The 13,589-nt window shown below is 41.7% G+C and overlaps 1 protein-coding gene across 2 annotated transcripts in view; it reads right to left on the bottom strand.

Annotated features, from left to right (window-relative positions):
* Positions 1-12,838, bottom strand: part of OGFRL1 (opioid growth factor receptor like 1) — a 31,782-nt gene extending 18,944 nt beyond the window's left edge. The window contains exons 1-3 of one of the 2 annotated variants that reach the window (XM_073675514.1): positions 12,383-12,838; positions 6,673-6,762; positions 573-654 (exon numbers count right to left, since the gene is read on the bottom strand). In XM_073675514.1, coding sequence (XP_073531615.1) covers positions 573-654; positions 6,673-6,762; positions 12,383-12,592 — 382 coding nt within the window. In that variant the 5' untranslated portion in view covers positions 12,593-12,838. The remainder of the gene's footprint in view (positions 1-572; positions 655-6,672; positions 6,763-12,382) is intronic. The other variant, XM_073675515.1, reaches the window with a different exon arrangement.
* Between the last annotated feature and the right edge of the window lie 751 nt (positions 12,839-13,589).

Genomic DNA, 13,589 nt, shown 5'->3' with positions numbered 1-13,589 from the left:
ACTGGAAAACATAATTTTGGCGTTCATTAATTTATTTTACGGGGTTTACCAATGGGGTTAATTAATTTTATATTTTGATAGATCGGTCTTTTCTGAACACGGCGATACCACATATGGGTTTTTATTTTCAATAATGATTTTCATGATGCTTTTTATGGTTTTCCAATGTTTCCATATAGAATATTGTCTGGCCTTGATTTTTTTTGATAAGCTGTCCAGAAAACATAAAAAGTCAAGTTGGCAACTCTGAAATGCATGTCACAAATTTCAGATTTATATTTTGAAAATAATCATAAAACCATGTATCATTTTCTTTACACAGAAGTATTTGCTACTTTGTGTTAGTATAGCACATAAAATCCCTATAAAATACATTTAAGTTTGTGGGTGTAATGTGAAAAAATGTGGAAAAGTTCATGGGGTATGCATACTTTTTCAAGGCACTGTTTTATGTAGATATATATTCTGTTATACTCCATTTTTAAAATTACGGTAGGTTTGTGGCATACGTGACTTTACATAAAGCTGAAACTGTGAATATCATGTATAAAACAACTGTAAATGAATCATACCATCAGGCTTAAATGGGATCTTGTTCATGTAAAATCTGAGATTGCACAAGTCATTTTGACAGCGAAGATCCTTAAAATTCTGCTGGGAAAAAATAACAGCAATTTAATGATAAGCTTATGAAAATTTGTGTAAAATGATTTATAACACCTACTTTTGAGACAAGAGGTTGACAGTTTTTTGAGAAAAAAAAATGGAGAGTCCTTTGTTTCACCTAAACTACAAGATCAAGTCTTTTCTATCAGCTTCGTTACATCAATATTAGACGTTCAGGTCATCTGGATACACGTTTTAGGTCAAGGCTTTGTGCACATATTATGTGCCTTGATTGTTCGCACTTGATATCCCTTTCTACGCAAAATAATTGACATCATTATTTGATTATTGAAAGGTAGATCAGTCTAAACTTCTAAAGGATCTAACTTTTATGGGCACAATATTCCAAATGGAGTTTGGGAGAGAACCCGACAATGAGGTTACATCCATAAAACAAATATTAGATTTGGCCCCTAATCTTTGGTAAATTACAAGGATGTGTGCTTGAAATAATGAACAGGATGCAAATAAGTACAAAGCAAAATTCATAATCTTTCTTCCATCCCACTCAATTCAAATACCTGATCCATCTATCCACTGCCTCAGAGTTACCCTTGACTCTGCCTTCTTCTTCAAATCACACATCCAAGATCTTACCATGTCCTGACATCTCCAACTCAAAAATATTTCTAGAATCCATCCTTTCCGCAGCCCCGAGTCTACTAAAATGCTAGTGCATGTCCTCATCATCTCCCATCCTGACTACTACAATATCCTCCTCTGTAGCTTTCCTGATAACAGTTTCATACCTCTAGAGTCCCTTAAAGAGACCCTGTCACCAGGTTTTTCCAATATTAAGTAGGGCCAACACTTGTAAGCCCTCATAAACAGTATTCTAAAATTAAGTCTATAAGTCCCCAATCTGCTCTCCATAAAACAAAAAATAGCTATACTCACGTATGGGTGTCGCTGTTCTTGATCCGGCGCCTCTTCTCTTTTTACTTCATGTGGATGACGCGTTCTATGCCATCCACACAGGGTCCTCCATCACACTCCTACACACTTCTCCCTGCCTTGCCAAGGGCAGAGAAAAGTATTGTAGTGTACATACGCCGGCGCTCTTTAGCCTTTCTTCATGCATGCGCATTGCAGTACTTTGCTTTGTCCTCAGCAGGGCAGAGAAGTGCGCCCCTATAGGAGCGCGGTGACATGGACTCTGTGTGGATGACGTAGAACACATCATCTACCCGAAACAAGAAGAGAGGAGGTGGCGGATCAAGAACAGCAACGCCCATCGGCCTGGACAGCTCCATAGATGATTATAATAAATGCTAGTTTTTGCTTTAAGGAGAGCACATTGGGGACTTAAACACAACTGTCAGGTAAACACACTTGGTCAGACCTTGCAGCTCTCTGGCGCCCCCTTATCCTGCTGGTCAAACACGGTATTGACCGAGGATAAGCACGGGCGCAGCTGCTCTAATTTATGTCGACTATTGCGGCACGTGATGTGACAGGACATATATATACCACCAGTTCCTTCCAGGAACGTATATATACCTCCGACCAGCCACCCTCAAACCACAATACCACATAAATACTGGTATACTGCCACCACCGATTGCTTAGCAGGTGGATCGGGTACCCGTTAGGTAACGTGAATTAGCGGGTGAGGAACGTGTTTGCTCGACATAGGACAAGAAGAACGAAGCTGGTAAATAATAATGATTTACTCCCGAAAGTGGGCAGTGTTTACAAACGATATACAAGATATTATAAAAGAGACAATGTACATATATGCATAAAACAGTTATTAAAATAAAAGGGATAAGTAATAGCAAAACCTGCTTCACAAGGTGATGGTCTCAGATTCTGTGGGGGGGACGGCTCCCCGGAAATTAGATGTGATTCTTCCACGCAGCGAGGAGGGCATGCGTCTGATGTCCCGGAGAAGAATGACTTAAAATGGCCGTACTGGTTTTTAGTAAAGGGGCCAAAACCTTAGGAGACACTCATGGTGTTTACCTCACAAGGGGGCTTGGTTTTGTGAACCCACCCAGCTGCATATGACCTAGAAATCCTTCAGATTTCATATCTTGGTGTGGGGGGGTCCCACATCCAAGATGGAGACATCATGTTCGCCATCATCAATATTCATGAAGATGGATATTAAATATGATATCTCTATGATGCTCAGAAGCTCAGAATCCATTTCCCGGGCTTCTGGTGGTTTCTCAGTTATGCTAGATATACTATTATAATTGGAAAAAGGTGAGCATTCCAAAAATGTGGTCCCTGTGTTTTTGACCGTCATGTGCATTATTAAAATCGACATTAAACGTTTGTACACTTAAACAATAGGATTGGAGGGAAAAATCCAGGGTATTAGAATGCTTGCTCTGGGCTGAGGATTTATGGCACTCATAAAAATTTCTGAGGTTTGGGGAGAACAGTGAGTTCTATGTAAAACTCTTACAAATGGATGGGGGGGGGGTGGAGATTTAAGACCTCTCTCATTTTTTTTTAAAACTAGGACAAAAATACATTTTGCCTGACAACAACATTCTAGAATGCTGTCACATATGGCTTGCAAGTGCTGGCCCTACTTTATATGGAAAAAAACTGGTGCCAGTTTCCCTCTAACTCTGCGGCCCGAATAATCCCCCTCTCTCCTCGCTACTTCCTTATCCTTCCTTAACCCTTAATTGGCTCCTAATTCCCCAACAGATACAGTTCAAACTACTAACATTGACCTACAAAGCCATCCATAATCTGTTTCCTCTGTATATCGCCGTATCAATCTCCCAATATCTTCCAACATGTAATCTCTGGTCTTCCCGGGACCTCCTTCTCTCCTCCACACTTATATATTCCTCACCCAATCGCCTCTAAGACTTCTCCCAAGTATCTCCCATCCTCTGGAATTCTTTGCCCCAACACGTCCGATTATCCACCACATTCAGAAATTTTTGATGGAACTTGAAAACCCATCTCCTCAAAAAAAACTACCATGACCCCGCTGCAACCTCATCACCCCAACCAACTGCCTCTTTTCCCATTATCCTGTATACTGTAAGCCCGCAAGTGCAGGGTCTTCTCCCTTCTGTACCTGTCTGTCATTATTAGTTTGTTCATTGTAATTTATATACGTATTTTGTATGTAACTCCTTTTCTCATGTACAGCACCATGGAATCAATGGTGATCTAAAAATAAATAATAATAAAGTAAAAAGCGAATAAAGTGCATACAGCTAAAAAACTTGTAAAATTGGTAACGTAAAGAGGAGAAATTATGCATGATTTTGATGGTTTGATGTATTCATTTATGTTAAAATGTACTTGGGTAACTTTAGTGCTATCAAATTTTACTTTAAAGTGTACCATTAATTTCAGAAAAACTTATCGGAACAATCTGTGTGTATGATGTATACACCTGAAAAGATTTCTGACCATTATATTACTTGTATCCTGCAGTTTTTTTTATCAGTTTATCTCTCTTCAGGCTCTCGTCCTGATTTTCAGTTCTCTCTGACCCAGTGTACGTGCTGATGTGATGTCTCATACACAGTACACAGAAAAAGATGGATTCTTTCTCTTCTTTCTCTGTAGCACACAAATAGCATTACTGAGCAGTGTGTCTGTGAATCCAGCACTGAAGTGAAATACATTTGCTAAAAGCTGCAGCTCTATCTGCCTATGCCTGGCTGGATTTTCACTGGGCTGATTGCTCCTCACTAACCCCCTACACCTGACTTCTATAGAGCTTAATAAGATGTGTAACCAGACACCTCACAGTGTTGGATTTGAGCTGTTTTTTTTTGGGTAAATGAGGTGTTCAGAGACTGGGGGGGGGGGGGGAGTGACTCATAGGTAGAGAAAGAAATAGATTTCACAGATAAGATAAAAAACAAAGCTTTTTTTATATATATATATCTGTATTATTGATTTATGCAAAGGTTGTTGAAACAACAGTGAACATTTTATAATGTTTCATAAGAACAATATTTAAGCAATATTTATTAATTCCAAGCTCTACAGGGCAGATTTCCACTTAGTATTATAAACTATGAAAGCAAAACCTTTTCGCTGCAGTGTAAAGCAGCCAGCTAAAATAAAATCTAAATTGGGAATACCACAAAGCTGATAGGCAAAGTGAACAAGGTCTTCAATGGAAGGTTGCCTGCAATTTATAAAATTCATGAAAAAAAAAAACTAGAAATGTAACAAAGGTAATTTAAACCCTTTGGGACTGGCTGAATTTTTTTGCAGTTTCTTTTTTCTCTCCCCTTATTCCAAGAGCCATAACTTTATTTTTTCATTTATATAACCATATGAGGGCTTATTTTTGTGAGTCGAGCTGTAGTTTTGATGATACCATTCATTTTACTGTATCATGTTCTGAAAAAAAATTTCAAGTGGGGTGAAATTGTGAAAAAAATTTAGTTCCACCATGCCTTACAGGTTTTGATTTTACAGCATTGCAAGATAAAAATGATAAGGCATAAGCTAAAAATGACCTGCCAACATGATTCAATCAACAACACTGCTGATACCAAACTTGTATAGTTTTCTTTACATTTCAGCAGGAAAAAATATTAATCGATGGAGCTGTGCGAGGGCTTGTTTTTGCGTGCCAATTTGTAGTCTTATTGATACCATTTTGGGGTACACGTGACATTTTGATCACTTTTTATTGCATTTTTTTCAGGAACTATGCTCATTGATAAACTACAAATATGTCGATTTGATTTTTTCTTTTGTTCACGTTGTTCAATGTATTATTTTATATTTTGAGAGACCGTACTTTTATGGACACGGTAAAACTAAATAAGTTCATTAGTATTTTTTTATTTCAAAACTTAAGGGGGAAGATTAAACGTATTTATTTTTTTTACACTTTTTTTTAAATTATTTTTCTTTTAATCTTCTTTAGTTGAATTATTTAAATGCCTCTGTGAAAGATTGACAGCAGCATATAAATAGTTAAACAGCAGCGATCGTGGCTAGTGCCAATCGCTGCTGTTATGGGCAGATGCCGGCTATGTATTATAGTCCGATTTTACTCTGTACGGAGTAGACTCAGCTCCTGCGCCTGCTCAATACATGCGCACCCAAACCATGACAAACATGTAGACCAGGGTGTGCAAAGAGGTTAAGACTTGAAGGTGAAGCTCATATATTGAAAGGGAATCTGTCACCAGATTTTCATTACCCTATTTTAGAACAGCAATATGATGTAGAGACTGAGACCCGGATTCCAACAATGTGTCACTTTCTGGGCAGAACTTACAATTTTGATAAAATCACTGTTTTATCCGCTGCAGATCTACCAGTTCTCTACTTGCTGAGCTCTGTATAACCCCGCCCACACCACTGATTGGCAGCTTTCTGTGTACACTGTGCATAGGCAGAAAGCCGCCATTCAGTGGTGGGAGCGAAGTCATAAAGAATTCATGATTATGAAATATTATATGGTAGTAGGTTTTCTAGTCCTCTGGTGATCATCTCCTAAAGATAAAACAGTGATTTTATAAAAATGACAACAAGCAGCCCAGTAAGTGACACATCACTTAAATGGTATTAAACTGCAAAAATCAGTGTGCAGAACTATGTAGATTATGAAAATGGCAAACAAGGTTATCCTAGGCTAACAAATTCTTCAGATAACCTTGGAGCGCTGTGGATTCAAACTATTAATGCAGAGTGACAGTGACTCAATGACAAAAAAAAGACATGTATTTAGACGTCAACCCCTTTTAAGCTAGGTCTAAGAACGCAGAGAGCAAACACAGTAATAATTTAGGTAGCTGTGCCTTGGAGTCATCAACATGCATTTATCACACAGTAATTGGGAACGACATCCAAAATGATAGTAAATCACAAACACCCCCAGAGGTTGCCAAAATATTATTAAAGGTAAACCCACTGATTCCATTTGTCTTGCAGCATTCAGTCAAATTTTGTTACAGCTACATTAACTGCGGATTATATGTAATGTAAGTAGGAAAGCTGCTCCAACCAGATACATTGCTTTCAGAAGTATGCAAATGTCAAGGAATGTCTTACTGGATATTGGTGGCGATACTTGTACAAATCTCTTGCTGCATAAAAGCTTCTCTTTGGCTTGATGTTCAGGTCGGCTGTGCTGCAGTCACTCTGTAAAACACAGGCAAATTGTATGTGTTCTTGTGAAATTTACATGAAATAATTATCACTTTATATGTGGTAGCAGCCATCATACACCGAGATGTGTCACAAAAAGAAATCAACACTTCATGCTCTGTAAGTCTGTTAGATTGATAATATATTATGTGCAAAAAAATGTCCACAGTTTTGTCTAGTGACAGCAGTATAAAGTTGAAGGATAGCCAGAAATCTTGGGATTATCAAAAATCTCTAGTACCACCATAGAGGAACATTAAAATGCTTGTCTAGGCTTATGATATTGATGACCTAGTCCCCTAGTCACTCTGTGTGACTGCAGACTTTGTGCGCTGCAAGGATTCTCTGGTGCTGGCGCCAGGAGCGGTGGGGGCACATGACCACTAGTATGTGATTTACATACATGCGGTCACATGCAGACTAGACGAGCGCAGCTTCACTCAATACAAGTGTATTGAGTGATGCCAGATACGTCTAGTCGGAATGTAGCTGGAAGCATGCAAATTGCATACCTGCGGTTACAAGACTGTAGACTTGTACCCCAAGGCCGGGCAACCCCTTTCACCTGATTTGATCAGGTTACTGTGATACATGTATTTCTTATAAAAAAAATTTTTTTTTTCCCTTTACATGATGATCTTTATTAACCAGTTCAAGACCAGGCCATTTACCCCCCTTCCTGACTAGGGGCATTGTCGAGTTTTATCGTATATGCAGAAAATCTAAAGAAAAATAGGAAATCTGTGTCTATTTTTCACATTTATTTTTCACGACCACAAAGGACCGCTAAAAACATTTTAAATGATGTTTTTCTTTATGTAGAAATTATTTTTATACATTGAACATATTTTTTGATAGGGGTAGGGCTAGAACAGCAATTTAGACTGACTTTTACCCTTTATATTTTATTTTTTGCCATTTTTTACTTATTTTATGCACTGCTAAAAGGATCTTAAAAGACCTTTGGGATGGGGGGACAGGTAATTTTAACATTTCTACACATTCTTTTTAATTTTCTGATTTCCTTTGTAATTGGGGCGAGTCTATTAGCTACATAAAAATATCAGCCTCCTGGCTGCATAGCAGAGCTGTCCGAGTTTCCTATGACCCAGCAGTTCCTGTTCCTTCCCTACACCCAGAGATCACATGTTCAATGGGTCCGGAGGAGAAAGCAGCGTAAGTGCTACCTAATCTATATACACAGCAGCTAGTTCAGCACTGTGTATACAGAGATGGTAAACATGGTAATAACCCATGCTTCATTTCTCTATAGGAAGTCTGGCTTTATTTGACAGCAAGCTTTCCTCCCCCCACCGCTTCATGATCTTGTGAAAGCTGCTTAGACCGCATTGACATTTTTACAACGTCAGTGCAGGGATAAGAGTGGACTGAATTCTACAACCAGTCTTGAAGTAGTTAAAAAACAAAATCAGTAATCTTGCAATTTTCACATTGGCCACCAGGGCTATTTTAGACTGGCACTTCATGTTCTTTCAGGAAGAGTTTTCAGCAGCTTCTTATCATCAGAGTCTGGATTACAATGACATATAACTTCTCTGAAACAATTCTGTTCAAAACTAACAACACAGGCTACACCAATCACAATAGGTGATGTCACACCTGCTCCACCTCCGTTTACAGTGATCTTTGTACATGATCATTAGATGATTCAATACAAAGGATAGGGTCATAGTCTTTTCATTGCTATTAACGTACATGTAGATTGCCTAAAACAGGAAGTTCGAGTCTAAAAAAGGCCAAGTTGCCAATATTTAAATTCAAAGTTCTTAATTTTTATCTTTAATAAAGATTGTGATATTTTAAAAAAAAACATTGCAAATTAAAAGGAACCTGTCACGTCATTTGGAGCATGTAAACTGTCCCCAGGTTGTTGTTAGTGATGCAATGTGCATCATTAACACACTTTTTTCATGAAAATCGGTGCTATAATCATTTGCAAAAATCACTATATACTTATATCTTATTTGCACGTTCAGGCATAGGGGTATTCTTCACTGCATTCAGTTTGGCTTGTCGCCGCCCACTCAATTTGAATTATGCCCCCGGGTTCATGCACCGACGTCACATGAATATTCGCGTTCAAATTCCATGCTAGTGCAATATGGCGGCGGGGGCCATGTTGCTGCACCCAAATTCTTTTTCCAAAAGCAAAATGGGCCCACGCGTGCGCAGCAGCATCTATCAACAACCGAAAGAGGCTACTGCGCATGCGCGGGTTTCGGCGGCCATTTTGGGGGATGTAAATTTCAAATTGGCAGAGAAATTACAAAGGCAATATTTAAAATAGTAGGCAGGTCACTGAAAGCACAGTGACCCGTCAGAGGCCAGAGCTAGGAATACACAATGAGAGCCCCAGTTACAGCCCCTCCGTAAAGTCCCGCCCCAGAGCACGAGCATCTCATTATGGCAGAACTGAAAATAAAGATTATAAAAGAACCACTGGACGGATTTCATCAACAAAGGTATCATTTTACTCAGTGTAACGGAGCCCACCTGACAGTATATATGGTTTACTAAGCACAGTCCTGCTGACAGGTGCACTTTAACAAAAAAACCTGATTTAAACAATAGCTCATTTTCTGATGACACAAGGTTGCTGTAATGCTGCAATTTTATTGCCTATAGGTGTCCAAATGTTGTCATGATGCCCATGTCTAAACATTTATTGTTGGCATTAAAAAAATTAAAACTATATAAAAACATTCATTTGGAAGCATTATGTCATATTTTATGCTTAAAACCGAGGACTAAGGGATTTGGATTCCTTCACACTGTACAAGTAATTTTGTGTTAATAGGGTAAGTAATTCACATATTCCCTTACCTAATCTATAGGATCAAGCAGATTGTTACATGAATTCTCTGGGCGCAGACTATGTTGATGAAGTCTAGTTATTCTGTCTGCATTAGCAGTTTCTGATAATTAGTCTATTTTGCAAATCTAAAGTTGTTAAAAAAAATAAAACAAAACAAGCAAACAAACATGGCTAACACTTAATTTTCAAATACGGAAGCCCTATCAGGTCTAAAAGATCAATTAATAATGTATGCATAAATTTTTAAAGATTACCTATCATTAATCTGGGGCTGCCCTAAACAAGTGGGCAGCCCTAGATTGGTGATTTTTCTACATATCCTCTAGTAATAAAACCGCTTATCAGCGTCCTTAATCCCTAGCAGAAGTCGGACCCGAACTTACGAGTGTAACGCTGATGGGTGTGGACCCATTGCACTACGGGCCGGGCTTACCCTGGAGAAGCGTGACTAAGTGGCTGCCTGGTCTTCACTAGCACCTCTGATGGTCAGGATAGGCTTGGGCCACAGAATAGCCACCATGTGCCACTCCAAGGCAGTGTCTGGACCTGCAGCAGCTGATCCATGGATCACAGCATGTATACTAGGTACTGGAGGGGCGAGACAGAAGCGTAGTCAGACAGTCCGGGGTCAGGTCAGGCTGCACAGATTCAGGATAGGCAGCCAAGGTCAGGAGCGGAGAGAACAGGCAGGACAAGAAAACAAGCCGGGTCAGTAACGGGATGGATAAACAACAAAACACATTGACAGGAACTGGAGGCTAACAGCAACTGAAACCTAAGCTCAGGCAAGTTGTGGAGGGCGGCGCTGCTTGATATAGCACCTACTGGTTGGGGAATCCAAACCCTACAGGAGGACACAGCAGGGTTAAATTCCTGCAGGATCTGGCCGCGCCTCTCTATTGCCATGTGGAGACATCAGGGATATGCAGCAGAGTTGGAAGTGCTGCATGGACTCGGCACGACAGCCAGGCAGAACGGCGAACGCTGTGAGTTGCAAAACAGCGGGAACGCATAGGAGTTACCGCTGTGACTCCGAGTTGTGGGATCCCAGCAAGCTGAGATCTCGCACTTAGTATTAAATGTGCGCTGCCATGTGCTCTACTAAGCGGTTATCGAACAGGCTAACGCAAAGAGCACAAATCACAATTTTTCACTGCAAGAGGGGCCAAGGCGGCTTGTAAGACCCCAATCTGTACGTCAGGATCCCACAACCTGGGGACATTAGGGGCATTTATAATAACATAATAATAATAATAATCTTTTATGAGTGATTTTGTTACTGGATAATAGTTTAAAAATTACCAATTAAATAAAAAGGGCAGACCCATATTGGTGATATGTAATTTTTAAGTAAGGACATAGAATCATACCTGTGTTGTTACCAGCTGCCTAGATTTAACTTTAACGTTGCAACATATTAAAAAAGGGTAGTTTATATAAATCAAAATAATCAATCTTATCACCTTCATTTCCGAACTTAGCTAGGATGTTCCATAATTTACCAATCAGTTGTGTCCAATCACTAGAACAAAAATATTGTGAGCTCCTTAAAGGGGTATTCCTTACTTCTTGCTTGCTGGGGTGGGGGAGGAAGGGGAAACCTTTGTACCCTATGTTAGACAAAAACTTTCATAGCAGAATTACAGCAGATAGAAGAAGCAAGTTAACTGCAAAGTTGTTCATTTTCATGCTGTCTAACTAAAGCAATTTAATAACATGAGAATACCCCTATAATGAGATCACAATGTAGGACTGGAGCTGAGACAACTCACAATTATAATTGGTGTCTACTTCACAATACATCACGTGCTACTATGCAGTGTGTCCAGTCTACAGGATAATAAAGTCATCCTATAGCCAGAGGGTGACTCCTAAATTAAATGATTGGCTATTACTCCCCAATCTCAAAAACATAAAAACTTTCTAATATACTTACCGATAACTTGGTCCTGCTATTCCCTATTGCCCATGAATCTCAGTTATAATGTGCACATTGTGATGTGCCATAATCTGGCTACAATGTATCATCGCTGCACAGTTTATTAAAGGGTTGTCCGATGTGGCTCACTTACCTATCGCATGATGATGCACCGGCTGGTCAGGATGTGTGCAAGACCGGCTGCTGTCATACACCTGTCCTTTAGTAATAGAAAGCAATATGCACTAGAGTTCTGGCACACAAGAGAGGGAGGGCATGGAGAGCTCAGACACAGCCACTTTTATTGAATTGTATCCACTTTTTGTGCTATTTTTGTAGCAGGGGAAGAAGTGAGGACCTCTTCTCTATAGCTATTAGATACAATACTTCAGGATGTGATGACAAGATCAAATAAAGCACATTCTCTATATACAAAGCAAATAAGAATGAAGCTTACCAGATGCAGAATAGCAGCTGGTCCTGACCTGACTGCTTCACCAGTAGCTTACCCAGATATGCACATAAAATAGTGATGCCCACAGTACCCATGTATCCCACCTTGTGCCTGCACAGTGATTGTTAGGGCACAGCAGAGATTCCCACCCATGCTAATCCCACTGCACCTATATCCTCATGCCCGGATAGCACCCAATAAGCACCCATGCTGCTGCCCAGTAGATCAACAGCAGATAGTAATGTAGTGAGTTGAGGAGCAGCAGCCATGCCGCTCTGCACGTCTCTGAGCCCATGTCCCTTCTGGTAGTCATATAAAGTTGGCAGTGTATGCCATGCCCGCCCTATGCCTGGACCTGGTGAGCTGCGCTGCCTGTGCTGTGGTTACAGAAGTGGCACACATGTACCTGGATGCTAGTGTCCTCTCTGCCGCCTGCCATCACATCAGTGCCAGCCTCGTCCTCCATGCCACACTGCTGCTTCTCCTCCTGCTCCCCCTCCGCTTCTTCTTCATCCTCTAACTCGTCTTCTCCTCCGGAGTCGGTGTCCCAGGTAGAATCGCACTCCTCTACAGTGGTGGGCTCTTTAAAGCTGACCCCAGTCAGGAGATTGCCCATTGGCACGGCGGGTACTAGCAGAGCCCAGCAGCGGAGGCTGGCATGTCCCGGAGCGGATGAGCACGGAGCAGCACACTGGCCTCCAGAGCGTCGCTCCCTCTGCTGCTGCTGAGCTCGAATAGTAGCGGAGGAGACAGGTGACCCCCTCCTTTATTGCCGGGGTAGCGGCTGGTCCCCCTTCTCCATAAGGCACACTCCACGTCATCACATCACGTGACCCAGCACTTCTTACAGTCACGTGGTGCTGCTTCTTCCTGGGGGGGTAGCACGGATCCCAGTAGTGAGGAGAGGTCTCGGAGGAGGGGGAGTGAGAGGATGGGGGCACAGCGAGGGCATGGTGACCTGAGGAGGAGTAGAAGAGGGCACAGCGAGGGGCATGGTGACCTGAGGAGAAGAGGGCACAGCGAGGGGCATGGTGACATGAGGAGGAGAAGAGGGCACATCGAGGGGCATGGTGACCTGAGGAGGAGGAGAAGAGGGCACAGCAAGGGGCATGGTAACCTGAGGAAGAGGAGAAGAGGGCACAGCGAGGGGCATGGTGACATGAGGAGAAGAGGGCACAGCGAGGGGCATGGTAACCTGAGGAAGAGGAGAAGAGGGCACAGCGAGGGTGATGGTGACATGAGGAGGAGGAGAAGAGGGCACAGGGAGGGGCATGGTGACCTGAGGAGGAAGAGAAGAGGGCACAGCGAGTGGCATGGTGACCTGAGGAGGAGAAGAGGGCACAGCGAGGGGCATGGTGACCTGAGGAGGAGGAAAAGAGGGCACAGCGAGGGGCATGGTGACCTGAGGAGGAGGAAAAGAGGGCACAGCAGGGGCATGGTGAGCTGAGGAGGAGGAAAAGTGGGCACAGCCAGGGGCATGGTGACCTGAGGTGGAGGAGAAGAGGGCACAGTGAGGGGCATGGTGACCTGAGGAGGAGGAGAAGAGGGCACAGTGAGGGGCATGGTGACCTGAGGAGGAGGAAAAGAGGGCACAGCGAGGGGCATGGTGAGCT

Source organism: Phyllobates terribilis, unplaced genomic scaffold (genome assembly GCF_046119375.1).
Source record: "Phyllobates terribilis strain yellow unplaced genomic scaffold, ASM4611937v1 Scaffold_3__8_contigs__length_932513732, whole genome shotgun sequence".
In the NCBI taxonomy this organism is placed as follows: Eukaryota; Metazoa; Chordata; class Amphibia; order Anura; family Dendrobatidae; genus Phyllobates; species Phyllobates terribilis.
The sequence above is the reverse complement of the archived record's forward strand: the minus strand, read 5'-3'. Positions and strand labels throughout refer to the sequence as shown.